This window comes from Dipodomys ordii, unplaced genomic scaffold, assembly GCF_000151885.1.
Source record: "Dipodomys ordii isolate 6190 unplaced genomic scaffold, Dord_2.0 Scaffold74, whole genome shotgun sequence".
NCBI lineage: Eukaryota > Metazoa > Chordata > Mammalia > Rodentia > Heteromyidae > Dipodomys > Dipodomys ordii.
The window spans coordinates 282,662-300,735 of record NW_012267290.1 but is presented as its reverse complement, the minus strand read 5'-3'; the positions used below and the strand labels follow the sequence as shown (position 1 = coordinate 300,735).

The window sequence follows — 18,074 nt, the reverse complement described above, 5'->3', positions numbered from 1 at the left end:
GGTCACGCCTGGTCCTGAACACCCAGAGTCTCGCCTGGCCCCGGGGGTAAGGCAGGAGTCAGTCCTTCCCTCCCAGGCTCTAGAATCCTCCCTCATCTAAGGCTTCTCCACACAGCTTTCCTTCTGGGGAGCAGACTTTCCAGACTTTCACCTCTCCTGGGCAGGCCTGGAGGAAGGGAGGGAGGCCTGAGTCCCACAAGTAGGGGGAGGGAGAAGCAGACAGACAGACAGACCGCAGAGGGGGGAGTGGGGGTTGGGAGAGAAGGGGAGGTGGGGGACAGGTTGGGCAGGAGATACAGGCAGAACCAGGAGAGGGGGGGGGTGACAGAGAAAGAGACAGAGAGAGAAACTTTTGTGTCTGGCAGCTTTGGGTCCTGGCTGGCGCATTTAGTAAATGCATAGCTTGCTGCCTGCCTTTTCCAAAAGGTCCTCATCTTGCTTGTAGAATAAATGTGCTTGTAGAATAAAGTGCAACAACCCCCCCCACCATACTCCAGTCTTTTAAGGCTTAGAATCAATTTCCCTTTTGTACACATTCTACCTGATATTAAACCTGCCTAAAACTGAGTGAGGTTTGTTTTTAATCACTGACTTCCACACGTGGCTCATTTGTATTTGGAAACGCTGGGCGGCGTCCTGCTGGAGGCCTGAGCTTCGCTGTGTTGAGATTACCAGCAGCTCCAGGATTAAAGGCAGGCCATGGCCTAGTGCTCCCATTTGCCCAGAGAAAGGCTCTGGAGCACTCCCCCCGCCCCCCCCCCCGGGCTGTGGGGGTTTCTCTGTGTTTAAAGGTAGAAGCATATATTAAAAGAAGGGAAGGGGGCTGGGAAGGTGGCTCAGTGGTAGAGCGCTTGCCTTGCATGCCTGAGGCCCTGGGTTCGATTCCTTAGCACCACATAAGCAGAAAAAAAGCCGGAAGTGGCGCTGTGGCTCAAGTGGTAGAGCGCTAGCCTTGAGCTGAAGAGCTGAGGGACAGCGCCCAGGCCCAGAGTTCAGGCCCACGACTGGACCCAAAAAACAAAAACAAAAAAAAAAAAGGAAGGGAAATAGTAGACGTCTCAAGAATTTGGTGGTCTCAAAGTTGAAGTTGACTTTTTTTTTTACAAAAGAAAATAAATTGCACCATGACCTATATTGAACTTAAATTGCACCATGACCTATATTGATTTTAAACCTGGAACATGGACTTTGCTTACAACTCCAAACATGCATATGTAGCTTCCTCCCCCAATTGTTATTATAAAAGTGATGTGCAGAGGGGTTATAGTTATATGTTACTAAGGAGTACATTTCTTTCTTCCCTTGCTCTCTCCTAGTTTTTTCCTCCTTTCTCCATACCAGCTTCTTACTCAACCCCTTTGAACGGACTCAACCTGGTGACTAACACAGATCTGTCTGTCTCCTCCCACCTCCAACATCTGTTCCTTCCAGGCTGCTGTGGTGTGCCTAAGTTCCCTTAGAGGCCATGTGTTAAAGACCCCACCCGCCTGCCCATGGCATTATTGGGGAAGGTGGAGCCTCCTGGGAGGTCTTCCTGCCCTTGGGGGTGTGCTCTTGAAAGGGGTGCGGATAGGCCATTCTTTTCCCTGTCTCTTTTATCCTGGCAGAAAGGCAGATGGTTTTGCTCTGTAATTCCACCAATGACAAAATGTCTCTGCTCAAGCAAAGGGTCAACCAGTCATGGTTTTCCAACACTAAGTGGAAAGTAAGCCTTCTCTGTTTACAAGCTGATTATCTCAGGCGTTTGTTACAGTGATAGAAAGCCAGCACACCCCTGTTAAGTTCCATCCCTATTCACTTGGTTGCTCAGGCCAAAGAATGTGGACTTGCTTCCTGAACCCTGGCTCCCCTCCCGGCTCTTTGAACTAAGTTCTAGTGGGCAACAGCAAACTGGGACAGAGGTAGCAGCTTCTAGTTTAAGGGTGTTTTCTTTCTTAAAGGTGCAGACTAGAAATGAAATTTGTCTTATTTCTTTCAGAGAAGTTTTGAGATTTCTTTCAGATTCTCTGAAAGAAGTAAGACAGACCAGGTCCCTGGTCTTCCATATATAATCATTTTTCTTCCCTTTCTGTTTGAAATATTTGCAGTGACTTCTGTTCTTGCATTTGAATTCTGAGTGGTATTGTTTATACATACATAGATAGGTTTGTATAAGTAGCATAGAAGAAAAACATGACCTGGGGACTGGACTTTATCAATCTCCGTTTGGAGAAGAAAAACCATAAAATGTGGAAATATAGAACTTTGCTTCTGTGGAAGTCATCTTTGAATGAGACTGTCCTTATGCCGCAACACGGCCTTGTGTTTGTTCCAGAGCACTTGGCTAATGACTAGCTGTGATCAGGAATAATTTATGATACCTGTGCGTTGCTGGACTGAATTACTTTAGGCAGAGATGAAAGGTCTTGATGACACAGCACCACACTCTGCCTTTTCTTCTGGTTAAGCCATAGGTCACGCATCCCTCCTGCTTGCTGCTGCCCAAGATAGAAAGAAGAGCTCCCTTGGCTGGGCTGGGAGAACTAGATAGCATTTTTCACATAAAAATCCCAACCCTCACATCTACTAATTGTAATATGCATGGAGTATATTTTAGACAATTCATGAACTCACAAAATCTGGCCCATAGTGCAAATTCACAAATGATGCCTCGCCTTGATCACGGAATGTGTAATGAACTCACAGTGAGTTCATTGGGATTCCTGGCATTCCTATCTCCTGTTCGTCTTTGGTTTCCTGGCCCAGCTTACAGAACTCTTAATTTACGCTGAAAATAGCAAGAGGATTTCACTGCTTCATCTCCCTACTGTAGGGTGTTTGAACTGAGTCCAAAGTTGCCTTCACCATTTGCTTAGGTCACATTCTGACATTTGCCTTAAAAAAAAAATCTTTGTTATTATGCAGGTGATATACACAGAGGTCACAATTATGTGAATCTGTTAATGATCACATTTCTTTTTGGACAATGTCACACCTTCATGTTTTCTTTTCTTTGGTGGTTAACTGGAGGTAAGAGGCCCATGGACTTTTCTGACGGGGCTGGCTTCGAACCTCAGTGCTCAGCTCTCAGCTTTCTCAGGAGCTAGGATTGCAGGTGTAGCTACAGACACTTGCACTTATTAAAAAAAATTCTAGGTACAAGTTTTAGAACAAGTAGCAGAAAGTGATGTTTTTTTTCAAAGCATGATTATGGAAGGCTGAGCACGCAACTCGAATTAGGAGCCAGACGCTAGATTGGGGGAGGGGGTTCCCAGCATTTATACTCCTTCCAAATATTCCAGAAATGCCCCCCTCCCCTTGAAAGTAATAGAGCTCACTGTCCACACAGAAGTCCAATGCCAGATTCCCACACCCTCTGCCTTCCTTGTATCTAGTTCATGGGTAATGGCATTCATCTGTCCTGACCTTTGCATGGGGAGCGGTTGACACAAACAATCAGAGCTGGTTGAGAATTAATTGTGGCAGGAACAGCAGCAGGAATGGCTGGGCTCTGGGGACATTGGTGCCTGCAGTCCCTTCCATCCTGCAAAGTTTTACATACAACTCTGCAGCACCAGGAAGCCAACCGGGCTGAGCCAGGCCAATGTGGGCTAAGCTGTGAGCCAAGCTGGTCCAAGCTGATCCAAGCTGGCCTACCTGGGTTGAGCAGGGCCTAGCTGGGGTGAGCTGGGCCTAGCTGGGTGAGCTGGGTGGAGTTGGGCGGAGCTGCACTGCAGTTACCCACGGGGGTAACTGGATTGGGAGCCCAGCTGAGGCCTGGCCCAGGGTCTCACATTTGCTGCTGCTCTCCAAGCAGATCTGCCATCTTTGTCAGTACTGCTGAGAGCTACCCACCTCTGTTTACCAAGATAATTTTCCACTTCACGTAGGTGATAGATTTTCATTGCTTGCGATCAAGAATCCTGGTGAATGGGATCCATGGTACTTTCTTCTAACTTCATTTTTGCATATGTAATCAAGCATGCACAAATACAGGGCATTCTATTGCTGCAGTTGCTGTTAAAAGTTTACAAGCTGAGTTGGGAACACACACCTGTAACCCCAGCCATCAGAAGGAAGAAGGCTACCTAATGCCATGTCTCAGCTCTCTCCCTTCCCCCCAAAGCACCTGCCTTCCACCCCTTCTCCTTCCTCGTTCAGATTTCTTTGCCTTTGTTCTTCTATCATGAGGATTTATCTTAGCTGTTATGTAAAGATATTGTGGTATGTATTTCCACATAATTTGGTTTTAGAATTCTGTCCTCTTACATAGTGAGTTCTAACATATAATTCAAAAAAACAGTGAAGGCCATGGGCCTTGACTTCCTAGTAACTGTGTGGTTTCTAAAACTTCCCATGCCTCAGTCTCCTCAGAGGTAAAAAGATGCTGGAAATAATGCTTTCTACTTCCCGACATCATACGGAGCAAATGAGTTCCTAAAACATAGTTACTTTTGTACATGTGCATGAGATTACTAGAAGATATAAAATACAAAAAAGAAAATCATGAAGCACACATTCCCACTATTCATCATTAGCAAATGTTACATTGTATATATGAAAATGAGGCCGAACTTAAGGTGAACTTTTAGGATAAGAATATGCTTGTTTAGAGGCGGAGAAGAGGGACCAGAGGTGCAGGCCTAGCTCTGAGAAAGCTGGGGACATTTACATGAGGGGAGGCGATGCCATTCAGATCATCAGCCTCAAGGATCAAGATTCCTGGTGTCATTCTAGACAGTGGGAGACAAGAGGTCAGGTAATGGATTTGGAGTGTGACATCTCATCTCTCTGGAAAACAGAAGTAAGGCCTCCTGCAGCCTATGGAGGGAGGAACAGCTGGAGACAGCAGGAGAACGGTCTGTCTGGCCGTCCTGCTGGGAGCTAGCTGACAGTAGAGGGGTCTTGGAGGGAAGGGAAGGAAGCTGGACAGCCCATAAGTCTATCCTCATTCTTCTTTTGCTAAAACCACACTGCAGTACTAGAGACAAACCACCTGAGATGGGGAAGGGAGGGGTACTCATTTGAGGTGAGCTCAGGGAGCCCAGAGTCATTCAGGGCGGGGAGCAAGGCACATAGGAGCCAGGCAGAGAAGCCGGAGCTGTGGCTGTCCCCACTGGACACAGAGTGAATAGTCAGAGGCTCCTCCTCCCCTGCCCCTCCAGTGTGTGTGTGTGTGTGTGTGTGTGTGTGTGTGTGTGTGTGTGTGTGTGTGTGTGTGTGTGTGTGTGTGTTGAGAGAGGGAGAGAGGGGGGAGGGAGAGAGGAGGGAGGGAGGGATGGAGAGAGGGAGGGAGGGAGGGAGGCAGGGATGGAGAGAAGGAGGGAGGGAGGGAGGCAGGGATGGAGGGAGGGAGGGCAGGGAGGGTGTCTGTGTGTTCCCTACACTAGCAGCCCCTCCCCTCCTGGGCAGGGCTTGAGTTCTGCCTGCGGGCCTTTGTGCGGGCTCTGCCAATGCCCTCCTTCGTGGTCCCTGTGTGATGTCCTCCCTGGCTCCCTGACCTGGACACTGGGCAGCTCCAGGTGAAGTGAGGGCTCTACAGAACTTGTTCAGCCACCAGAGGAAGAAGGCAGCCCCACCCCATCACCCCACCAGGGTGTCTCTTAGACCCTTCTGTTTCTGCATCTGTTTGACCATGAAATGAAGGGGCCAGCTCCCCCCTGCACCTGCCTCTCCATTTCTGAGGGGACTTTCACTGGCTTCCCCGAGTCTCCGAGCAGGCTGGTTCTGGGTGTCCCTGGAACAGCCCGTCTTCTTCTTCTTCTCTGACTGCAGGTAAGCCTGGTGCCTCTGAGGCTTCTGGGGTGTTAGGTGTGTGGGGAGAATGTGGATGTGTGCAGAGGGATACTGGCAACGTGCAAGTACTTTGGAGGGGACCGTGGCAGGAAGCTGGAAGTTGCCTGGTCCTGGGAGAATTTTCTCCCCAGATCTGTCCCTACTGGCCCTGTTCAGAGCCGTGTAAGGAAAACACCTCTGAGCTTCTGTGTTATTTCAGTCTCAGAAGTAGGGGCTTTCTGGTACTGAATCTGCATCTCTATCTTTATTACTATGATTCTCCCTTTTGCTCATTTATGAACTAACATGGTAAATTGAATGCTTCAGTGAGTTAGACTTATCAGACCCTGATGAAGTATTTATTGACTTGAAGGGAGCAGGTTCTCCATTGCTAGGTGGCTGGTGGTTGGGGCTTGGGGAGAAGATATGGACATGGCTGGCGTGGCGTTCACGTGACCTTTGAGATTACGCTTGACCTTGACATCTGGGTCCCGTGAGGATCAAGTCACTGAACAGAGCCATTGTGGAAGCTGGATGCACACACTGCGCCCCAAAGTGCTTCTGTAACCTCGTGACCACTGCTTGGAAGGACAGGCAACCTCCTACCCTCCATTCCAGGGGCTTCTTTGGGGGTGCCTTACGGACCGTTAATGCAAGAGCTGAGGCTCCCCTGCTTGATGTAAGGGGGAGGGAGGCTTGGGTGGAATTGAAGCAGACTCTGCTGAGGAGATGGTGCTGATGTGAAGATTCAACTGTAACCTGCTCAGTGAGAAGCTGGCAACAGCTGCAGCAGGATGGACGGGGAGGAACCAAAGTACAAAGATGTAATGGGTGGGAGGTGCTGTAGTGAGCGCACGGGATGGGGTCGCAGCGTGGGATGGGGTCACAGTGTGGGATGGGGTCACAGCGTGGGATGGGGTCGCAGCACAGGATGGGGTCACAGCGTGGGATGGGGTCACAGCGTGGGATGGGGTCGCAGCGTGGGATGGGGTCACAGCACAGGATGGGGTCGCAGCACGGGATGGGGTGTTCGTGCCTGAGGGCTTCACACAGGCGATGGTTTTCACATAGGCTTTCCCATGCACCCCATTTCCCTAAGCCGGAAATCAGCCACTGCTGGCCCCCACCCCCAAACCTAGCAATAGCCATAGAGTAGATTCGAATCCAGAGCTCTTTCTCTTTAAATGCCACTGCAACTAGAGGTGGAGGGTAGTCTGATTACTGCCAATTACCTGGCACAACTTCTGTTTTGGTTTCCGGTGACAAATTAATGAAATGATCCCAGTAGGCTAATTACAAAGGATGTAAATCAGAGGCCTGGTGCAGGATCGGCTCGTTTTTCTCTGGAGGGGACCACTTCTCATTTTCACCTCCTCCCACAGCGTCCAGGACCGCTTCTGTGGGTCTCTAAGCGGCACAGCTTCGGCCTGCTCCATCCCTGTTCTCATTAATGTCTCTCGCGTGTTTAAGGTGCCGGGCTGAAAGGTGAAATCAATCCTAACCCCAGAGCCCTCTCCTTGCTCTTCTCCGGCCCTGACTCCTAATTCCATATAAAAACAATATAAAGAATTGCCGCCTCTCACTCTGTTATTTGAACCAGCAAACAAATCTCCCACTTGCTGGTGATATTGGAGGCGAGGTAGCAATGGCCAAAGGTAAATTCAGAGGGTCCAGAGCCCTGCCAGGGTAGAGGGCACAAAATAGAGGAGAGGAGCCCGGATGGCAGCTCTGTGACCTTGGAAACCAGTGGGGCCTCGGGAACAAAGTTGTACAAGGCTGTGGGAGAAGGGAGAATGATTAGATTAGATTAGATTAGATCTAATTAATCTAGATTACATCTTTCTTTCTTCCCAGTTCTCTTCGGAGGAGAACTATTACCTGGCTTGTTGTTGGTCTTGATAAAGGAGGAGGTAGTGGCAGCATCAGTGGATGAATGTTTATAAGAACAAATAGTGGCCTTGCTCCCTCCACCCAGGGGTCAGCCTCGGTTTCCCTCCCTCCATCGACTCTTCTGAGCACCCCCGACCCTCATGGGCACATTCGCTAAGAGCACACCATGCATGCCACTTGACAGACAAGGGGAACGGGACCCAGTCTTTGCCCTTCCGGAGCAAGCTTGCAACAGCAATTCTCATTTCTCCAGAAGCTTCTCTGCCTCTGCCCTAGCTTTGATGCCTCCGGTGGCTTCCAAATGCTTCAGCTGGCCAGATTCCGTGCGTGCACCAGGGCCTTGTTTTCGCTGTTAGGATAAGATACACATAACCTAACAGGCCGCTCTCGCTCTCGCCCAAGCGTGCATCACGGGGTCGTGCGGCCATCACCTCCCTTCATCTCCAGAACCTTCTCATCTTTCCCAGCTTTAACTAAACACTAAACACCAACTCCTTAGCCCTCCATCCAGCCCCTGGCAGCTCCGATTCTACTTTCTGTCTCTTCAGAGACTCCAGGTGCCTCAAGTAAGTGGATTTATGCTAAGCCAGCTTAGCATAATGCCCTCAAGGTTCATATCTACTGGGGTACGTGCCAGAACGTTCTTTCTCAGGGCTGAGCAATTTTCCACTGTAAGACGCTCTGCCTTTTGTGGAGCTATGAGTCTGTCCATGAGCATGGGCTGCTTCCCCTTCCTACAATTGACTGACTATTGCATGCTGTTCAGATGGGGGAATAGAGATGGAAGTTGATATGCAGCCTGGCTGGCCCCCTACTTATGAAATTGGAGGGCAAAGCCAGGCGCCAGTGGCTCAGGCCTGTAATCCTAGCTACTCAGGAGGCTGAGATCTAAGCAACTTGGGTTTGCCCAAGAAGCAAAAGCCCTGAGATGTTTATCTCCAGTTAACCACCAGAAAACCAGAAGCAGAGGTGTGGTTCAAAGTGGTAGAGCACTGGCCTTGAGCACAGAAGCTCAGGGATAGCACCCAGGCCCTGAGTTCAAGCCCTGCAACTGACCAAAAAAAAAGAAAGAGGCGGGGAGGGAGAGAGGGAGGAGGAAGAAAGAAGGAAGGAAGGAAGGAAGGAAGGAGGGAGGAAAGGAAGGAAGGAAGGAAGGAAGGAAGGAAGGAAGGAAGGAAGGAAAAGAAACGAAACTAAACTGGGACGGGCATATCAAGCGCATAGCAGGCAATGATGAATCTGACACACTTTCTTATATCCAGCGAGGAGTGCAAGCCTACGGTAGGAAAGCAGTCAGGTGTAGATGTGTCCATCAGAGACGTCCCAGCGGCACTTGGAGCCCTGCACAGGCCCGTTCCTCAGTGGAAGGAAGGGACCTCTTCTTCTTCTTAATCCAGAAGGTGTTCATTCTTTCAATGGAACAGATTTTCTGGGGTTATCCACACATTATAGAATTCATCGTTAGACACACTGTGGTTTGGGAAGTTGTGGATTCTCTACAGAATTGTGCAGCCAGGCCGCTGCCTACTTAAGGGATTATTTTTGTTGTTACACAAGGAAACTCAATGGCGATTATCAGTCACTCTCCACTCCTGCCCCTGCTCGGCTCCTCACCCGTCTGCCTCCTTCCTCTCTAGATCCCCCTGGCAGACAGCTCACACACGGAGGGGCTGTCTGTGGCTGGCTTCTCTCATGTAGCACAGAGTTTTCAAGGTAGCTCATTCAGCACATGTTAAACTTCATCCCTTTTTAAGGATGAATATATTCCATCATCTGGGTGTACATTTCTTCATCTACTCTTTGGTGGATGGACATTTCTGGCTAGGTATGACCCTGTTTTCTTCTGGTATGATTAGCCTGTTTTAACGTTTGAGACAAGAAGGCCAGAATGAGGGTGCCCCAGAGCCCCTGCCTGGTAGACAGAGCCGCCCTAGGAAGAAGAGGAAGCAGTCGGTTCCTCCATCGATCCAGGGACAGGCCGGGAGCCCTGTTCCCTCCCCCCCCCCCAGGCAGGCCTGCCAGGGCTACTTGCTCATCTTTCACACCTCTGTGCAGAATGAACAACATAGACAACTTCTGTGTCATTCATAAGCCTTTCTGGGCACACACAGGGGCAGCAGAGAGACAGAGCCTTGCAGCCCTCCCCTGCCAGCTTCCTGAGGCTGCCCAGGGCCCAGCCTGAAGCTCACCCCACAGCCAGCCTGGGCCTGCCTCCTGCGGGTGTCCCGAGGCCCCGCTCTGAAGCCATGGGCAACTTCTGTCCTGCACTCCACTCCCTGACGAGACTCAGCCTGCTGTGGCTGCTTCTGATACCGGCAGGTGAGTGGAACCCACTCCACACAGACTCCATGGGAACCTGCTTGGCTGGCTCATAGTCATGACCAAGGCTGCAGGGGCCGGTGATGGCCTGATGGCTGGTTCTCTCGGGCCGTGGGCAGCTCTGCCGTCCTGACTGTCCCCTGCCTCACACCTCACTGTCTGCAGACCGTACCCTGCAGGGCTCCTGTGGGGGGCGAGGATCAAGGCCCGTGGCCAGCCCCTGGGCTGTGACAGGCACTCGGGACACACGTGGCGGCGTTGGTCACTGCCCCACTGCCTGTCCCATGTGGTCCTGCTGTAGTTAACCACTTGCTGGGGACCAAGGCGTCCTAAGGGGTGAGGATGTTTGTGGAACGCAGATAGAAATGGCAGCCAGCGGCTGGTCAGGCCTGTGGAGCTGCGTTGGCTCGGATGATCTGCTGGCCGCCCCGCTGGGCTGTCTGGAAGTGGGAGGGAAGGAATCTGCTTGCTGCTATACAGGGTGAAGCCCCCCCCTCCGCAGTTCACCCCCCAGAGACCAGCTGTCTCCCCAATTCCTGTCCCTACTTGGGCTCTTCCCTTCTGGACTGAGTCTGGACTCTCCTGTGAATGCTCTTCTCCCCAGGTGCTGCTTGGCTGAGAACTTAGTCCTCAGCTTTCTGTCACTGCACAGCGGGTGGCAGTCAGAGCACAAACCTTGGCATCTCAGCGCCTCCCTGGGCTCGGGCAGACATTGTTATGTTGAATCCCAACAAGGATGTGAGGTGGGGTTTGGAGTCACATGCCCAGTGGCCAGGACCAAGTGCAGGTGGTGAGGTTGGCACCTCTGCTTTGACAGAACAGCGCCCAGCTCCTCAGTCTCGTGGAGCCCCCCCACCCCCCTTCTCTCCTGCCCCACAGCGTTGGCGCAGCACGGCGCTCACAGCCTGGCCGAGGATCGCCTCTTCAAATACCTCTTCGGCAGCTACAACCGCTGGGCAAGGCCAGTGCCCAACACTTCGGATGTGGTCATTGTGCGCTTCGGACTGTCCATTGCCCAGCTCATTGACGTGGTACTCCGGTCCTTCCGCCCTGAACCCCGCAGGATCAGTCCCCAGCTCGCCCAGCCCTTCCCTGGAGTCCCCCCCTAGCTCTCTCCCCCACATCAGCTCTCCCCCCCCACAAGCTCTCCCCCTCCCCCAGCCTCCGCTTACCCAGCTCCAGCCTGTACCCGGCCTGCCCAGCCTGCTTTTCCTGGGCTGCCTCAGTTCTTGGCCCCTCCCGTGCGCTGGTTTGCAGGTTCCCTAAACACACATCCAGAGCACCCCAGGGTGACCCTAAAGAATCTGAGGGTCTATGGCAGGGCTGGGGGGCGCTGGACTTGGGGATCACAGGAGAGGGGCCTCCTGCGCGCCCTTGCCTTCTAGCCTGGCTAGCCACTCTCATAGTTCTTACTTCTCCCCGCCTCTGCTCAGGACGAGAAGAACCAAATGATGACCACCAACGTCTGGCTGAAGCAGGTGAAGGGCTTATCTCGCCGGAGGGATTGAGGTGCTGGGCCTCAGCCCCACCCAGAACCTAGGCACAGAGGTCTTGAATTCAGGGTTCACACACAGGGCATGTGGGCTGCTCTAAGCCAGCTACCTGCAGACCGCTTCTCTACGGCTGATTCTGCTTCTCTACGGGGCTGGTTCGTTTGGGGCCAGGCTCTCTGTCCCCCTCCTGAGAATGCCCCCTGCACGTCGTCACCCCACAGGTCTCAGGAAGCTCCCCTGTTCAACTCTGGAAAACCTTGTTCAGCTAGCGCCGGATGCTGGTGGAGCCGGCACTCAATGAATGCTAGTGTAGACCCTTAGAAAGCTTAGTAGGTTGGAAGGATTGGGCTGGGCGCGGGGCTGCAAGGTAATGACAGCTTCCTGTCACCCACCGCAGGAGTGGAATGACTACAAGCTGCGCTGGAACCCCGCTGACTTCGGCAACATCACCTCCCTCCGGGTCCCTTCAGAGATGATCTGGATCCCTGACATTGTCCTCTACAACAAGTAGGAGCCTCTGGAGCCCCTCCCCCCCCCCCCCCCCGGCCTGGAGGCCCCTCTGGTGCTTAGCCTCTTGCTCCCTCCTTCCAACCTGCTAAGCTTTCTAAGGGTCTACACCAGCATTCGTTGAGTGCCAGCTCCACCAGCATCCGGCGCTAGCTGAACAAGGTTTTCCAGTGTTGAATATTCTTGAAAAACATGGTGCTGGCTCTCTAAAACAGCCAAGGGTAGGAGTTGAGGATGACGGTGCTGTTGGAACGGCTCAGTCGCGCCCTATGGTAATAACAGCTACACCAGAGACATAATCACTTGGTTTGGTTTTTCTTTTTCTTTTTCTTTTTTTGTCGGTCATAGGGCTTGAACTCTGGGCCTGGGCTCTGTCCCCCAGCTCTTCAGCTCAAGGCTAGTGCTCTGCCACTTGAGCCACAGTGCCACTGGTTTTCTAGTAGTTAATTGGAGATAAAAGTCTCACGGACTTTCCTGGTTGGGCTGGCTTTGAACTGCGATCCTCAGATCTCAGCCTCTTGGTGTGAGCCACCAGTGCCTGGCTTGTTTTTTCTTCATCATTTTATTTGTTAGTTGCCTTGTATATAAGACCAAAAGAGATGAAAGGCTCATAACTGAAGTCCATAGAAGACAGGGGCAAAATGAACCCACTCAATAATTAACATTTTGATAGAAGAAATGGAAATATATATATATATTTTAAGAAAGAAAATGTATAGTTTCACTGGTGTGTGACATCAGGCAGACAAAGTTAAGTGTTAAAATGTAAAAGCCGATGTGGCAGTTGTCTAAAAATGTTTTCTGGAGCAGGTCTGTAGGAGCACGCCGGGAGGTATGAATAGGTAAATAAAGGCCCTGTGGTTGGTGGTTTATAGATAACAGTGTCAGCACAGCGTCTGCCACACATACAACGCCCCCTCCCCCAGATCTGTGGAAAACATCAGAGCACAGGAACCTTCGGACTGCTGCAGGAAGCCTGTGGCACAGACAGTAGGAGCCTACTATAGAAATGCTATTTTTAAACAATAGGACAAAGAGGAGGGTCCACTCTCTCTCTCTCCTCTCTCTCTCCCCATCCCTCCTTCCCCCCCTTCTCTCTCTGGTCTCCAGATAGGTCAAAGGAAAGCAGTAATTCCTTACACTGTCCAATCCTGGGCAGGCCCAGAGTCTCCCCGCCCCCAAGCCACATTGGGAAACACCCACTTATCACCAGGTGCCTCCTATTTGCCGGTGCTGCTGTTGGAATCTGGCCCCTTCCTGCTCTGCGCCCAGGAGCTGGCACCCTGGTTCCTTCTAGGTTTCGTGTCCTATGCAGAGGTCAGAAACAGAGTCCAGGGGTCAGGAATGACTTGGAGTTTTAAGATTGCCAACAAAGCTGACTATCACACGAAAATACTCTGATAGGACCAAGGCCAGTCTAAAGTCTCTCAAGCCTATCTGGTCCGGACACAGCCTCCTAATGATGAGCAGAGACCAACAAACCAGCACTGTTCCCTTCCCGATATGAGAGTATGTTGCCATCTAATGGTGACTGTATAAAATTGCCAAGTGCTTTTTCATTATTTGAAATACGAAGGTATTTATTCAAATCAAAATATTTATGTTACGATATTCATATTAAGATAGCTCTTGGAATAGCCCGGGCTGGCTTCGAATTCACAATACTCCTACCCCAGCCTTCTGAGTTCTGGGATCACAGACCTGTACCACCACCACACTTGGCTCTTTTCAAAAGTTAAACTTTTGCTTGAGGTGTTGGCTGCTCGCCTTCACAGCTCCTGTTTACAGTCTGCCTCCATCCCTACCCTTGAGCTACTATGTGGGAAAGAATGTTCTCTGCTCCTGCGACTTCTGAATCCAAGGAAGTAGGGTTAGCTTTGGGTATTGGGTGGGAAGGAACGGAGCTTAGAGCCTGGGACATATCAACACCAGTGGAATCAGGGACTCTGGCTCTCCAGTGTTCTTGTAGAACTCTGGATACTGAGTCCCATAACACGATCAACTTCATTTCCACCACCACGAGTCAGATCCCGCCTGGCCAGCCCCGGTGTGCCCTGGAGAGCTGTCCTTAGCCTGGTCTGTTCCTGGTTGCTCTGAGACCTTCTGCTGCGATAGTCTCTCCCCGTCTCCTTACTCGTCTCACCATGGTGGTCAAGGCCTTGGGCATGGTGTTGATCACGACTGTGTTGGCCCCAGCAGCAGGGCCTCTTTCCTCTGAGGTGGGAAGAGCACTCTGAAGAGAACATGGTGTGCTCAAAGTGCCTCCTGGTGGCAAAGCCCTTGGGAAAGGTGGCTCCTTCTCTTGTGGTTCCCCGAGCGCCTCAGGTAGAGTCCTTGTCCTGATGAATGAGGCTGGCTCAGAACCACATGGTAACTGTGTGGACTCCAGCCCAAAGCCTAGTTCTCTTCTGAGCAAGGAACAAAAGATCCAGGTTGAAAAGTCATAATTCTCCACTTGGGAGCTGACCTGCCATTTGTTATTAAGGGAAAAATGCACTTAAAATGGATCCGTCTAGAATACTAACTAATAGCTGTGTGGATAGGTGCACCTGCGTACGCACTCATGCATGTACACAAGCCTGTGTTCCTAGCTACTCAGAAGACAGAGTTAGCTGGGGATCCCCTTTGAAAATAAAAAACACCAAAGGGCTAGAGTGTGGCTCTTAGTAAATTTGAGTCCCTGAGTAATTCAGCTTCCAGTATTGTTTAAAAAAAAGGTTAAATAAAACGAAACAAGCAAACTACTTATAAACACTGTGACTTCAAATATGCCACAGGAGTGCAAATCTGATCTCTCTGACAGCCCGACTGCACATTTGCATGGCATGTACCACTGCCCAGCCAGCAGCTGACTTGGTGGTTGGGGTGTTCCGCGTGCAGACCCCCTCCTCCAGCTCGTGTCCTCTCTCCAGTGCAGATGGAGAGTTTGCGGTGACTCACATGACCAAGGCCCACCTCTTCTCCACGGGCACCGTGCACTGGGTGCCCCCGGCCATCTACAAGAGCTCCTGCAGCATCGACGTCACCTTCTTCCCCTTTGACCAGCAGAACTGCAAGATGAAGTTCGGCTCCTGGACCTATGACAAGGCCAAGATCGACCTGGAGCAGATGGAGCAGACGGTGGACCTGAAGGACTACTGGGAGAGTGGCGAGTGGGCCATCATCAACGCCACGGGCACCTACAACAGCAAGAAGTATGACTGCTGTGCTGAGATCTACCCCGACGTCACCTACTACTTCGTCATCCGCCGGCTGCCGCTCTTCTACACCATCAACCTCATCATCCCCTGCCTGCTCATCTCCTGCCTCACCGTGCTGGTCTTCTACCTGCCCTCCGAGTGCGGCGAGAAGATCACGCTGTGCATCTCCGTGCTGCTCTCGCTCACCGTCTTCCTGCTGCTCATCACCGAGATCATCCCGTCCACCTCGCTGGTCATCCCGCTCATCGGCGAGTACCTGCTCTTCACCATGATCTTCGTCACGCTGTCCATCGTCATCACCGTCTTCGTGCTCAACGTGCACCACCGCTCCCCCAGCACCCACACCATGCCCTGCTGGGTGCGCATGGTGCTGCTCGGCTGTCTGCCCCGGTGGCTGCTGATGAGGCGTCCCCTGCCCCCCGTGGAGCTCCGGCAACCCCCCGATCTGAAGCTCAGCCCCTCTTATCACTGGCTGGAGAGCAATGTGGATGCCGAAGAGCGGGAGGAGACAGATGAAGAGGAGGAGGAGGAAGACAGATGGGTGTGTGCGGGCCTCCCGCCCCCCTCTGTGGGGGTCCTCTACTCGCATGAGGGCCTGCGCGCGGGAGTGCCAGGGCCCAAGGCCGAGGCTGTATCACCGCCGGGCGGGGAGCTCCTCCTGTCACCCCAGATCCACAAGGCACTGGAAGGCGTGCACTACATCGCTGAGCACCTGCGGTCGGAGGATGCCGACTCGATGGTGCGTTGGGCAGGGTGAGGAGCTTAGCGGGCGCCATCTCACACCCTGGCACCGGCTTGGACCAACTCGGTCTCTGCTCTGAAGGCTGGCATGTCCTTCAGTCGTGGCTCTGGGCAGCTCTGTGGACGCTTGCTGTCTAGGGCAGAATACCGTGGTGTAGAGCTAGGCCTTTGCTCAGCCCACCTGGAAGGCAGCTAGCGGCGAGGGAGATGCTCACGTGCTGGCTTATGCCAAGGCGGCCTCTTGCCAGTTTTCCTTGCCATTGCTGAAGAGGTGGGGACAGGGCCTGGCAGGTGGAGAATCCAGGGGTACCAGTCTGGTATCTATGACCTCCCCTTTGTACCAGGGCTCTCCTCCACAGGCTCCAGGCCTCGGGTGAAATTCATTCTTCACCCACAGACACTGCAGATTCTTACTTGTAGCAAGGTGGGGCGTTCCAGCCCTGTTCAGTGCCCCATCCCATGCCCAGCATCAGGGCTCACCTTACCCACCCCGCAGGGATGGAAGGCCAAGGCGGGTACTAGGCAGCTTTGTTAGGTGGGTAAGAACATGCATCACTAATCTGCAGGCGATGAGGAATGCAGAGCCCCTGACTTGGGCTGTGAGCTCAAGCCCCAGGAATCCTCCCCTGTGCCCTCCCCTGCTCCTGCTGCCCTGCCCTGGACCTCGCCTCAGCTGCCTGCTTCCCGGGCAGTGTGGACCAGCACAGTGTGGACTGTGCACTTGCTGGGTGCGGCCCCGGGAGGCCCAGAGCCACACTGTGCCTCCACGGTTCTAGAACCTCTGGGCCTTTTGGCCTCTTGGGCGTGGCTGCATCCAGAGGGCTCTGGACCAAGGGTTGGGAAGGCTGAACTCCTGAAGGTGGGCTGCTGAGCCTCGGGCTAGCCCCATCCCCTCCATCCACTGCCTAACTGTGGACTTTAGCTTGATGGGGGCCTCAGCGGGGCAGTTGCCGCTGCCCTGCTGTCATCCCCAGAGGCCGGGCGTGGGAGGGACTTCCTCTCTGCAAGGCCTGGCCTCTATCTCCACGAGCTCATTTCTACTTGCAGGTGAAGGAAGACTGGAAGTATGTGGCCATGGTCATCGACAGGATATTCCTCTGGCTGTTTATCATTGTCTGCTTCCTAGGAACAGTTGGGCTCTTTCTTCCTCCATTCTTGGCTGGAATGATCTGACCTCGGTCCCTCGGTCGCTTCCAAGAGTCTTGCAAGCCTCACCTTTCATCTTGAACTGCACTGACTCTGGGGTACCCGTTAGGGTCCACATCGTCTGCCTACGGTGGCTCTGCGGAGCCCTAACCTGGTTCTTGCCCTGATTTTACTGCACTGGGTTCGGAGACTATTGACCAGAGAGCTCTATTTTAGATGCTGAGGAACTAGGGAAGATGAAGGAACTTGCCACACAGATTCCAGTATGGTGGCGTGGAATAACTAGATGTCCTTGAAGAAGCAAAAAGGAATCTAAGTGACAGAAGGGAGGGGGCGGGGTGAAGCAGAGGCCCGGAAAGAAACGGAATACAACCTCTAGAGGAGGAGCTTGGGGGGAGGAAGGGGGGGCCTGGGCAGGGGCTGCACCCATGCCTCTCACCCCCTGGTGAGGGGCTGCACATGGACGCTGGTTCTGAGCGGGGGATGGGGCGAGCTGGATGGCTTTGGGGCCTGAGACTGCTGCTTCAGGAAGGGCCTTCCCCGAGCCCTGCCACGAACACAGCTCACTCGGAACCCTCTCCTGACTTCTGTCCACGCTGAGGGTGGGACCCCAGCTCTCTCCAGCCAGTGAAGAGATTCCCAGGTGGGGAGCAGCGTAGGGCGCGCTTCCAGTTTCTTTCAGTCTTAGGGCCTCTTTCTGAGCTCCACATGCCTCTCCCTGACAGATCCAGGGTAAACCTGCTCGTGTGACCCTGGCCCAGACTCTGCTCCTCAGTTCCCTTCCAAGACCCCTGCGTAGTGGCCCATTCTGGCCTCGGGTCTTCTCTTTCCCTATGAACACAGCCCAGCCTCCCTTCCCCTTTGCTCCAGGCTTCCATGCTACCACTGGTCCGGGGGAGGGGGTGTTACACCCCTGCCCATCTTGCATGTGAGTAAAGAGATGAAATCAAGCTGCCTACTGCTCTCCGAGGTGTGACCCCTCCTCGCCGGTTGTATCTCCCCATGCACATTGCTCAGGCCCTCC

At 52.7% G+C, this 18,074-nt stretch overlaps 1 protein-coding gene across 1 annotated transcript; it reads left to right on the top strand.

Annotated features, from left to right (window-relative positions):
* Nucleotides 1-9,890: 9,890 nt before the first annotated feature.
* Nucleotides 9,891-17,090, top strand: Chrna2 (cholinergic receptor, nicotinic, alpha 2 (neuronal)). Its single transcript, XM_013024188.1, has 7 exons — nucleotides 9,891-9,963; nucleotides 10,616-10,706; nucleotides 10,781-10,994; nucleotides 11,397-11,441; nucleotides 11,854-11,963; nucleotides 14,876-15,902; nucleotides 16,952-17,090. The coding sequence occupies exons 1-7, from the start codon at nucleotides 9,891-9,893 to the stop codon at nucleotides 17,075-17,077; spliced, it is 1,686 nt and encodes a 561-aa protein (XP_012879642.1). The 3' UTR covers nucleotides 17,078-17,090.
* The last annotated feature ends 984 nt before the right edge of the window (nucleotides 17,091-18,074 follow it).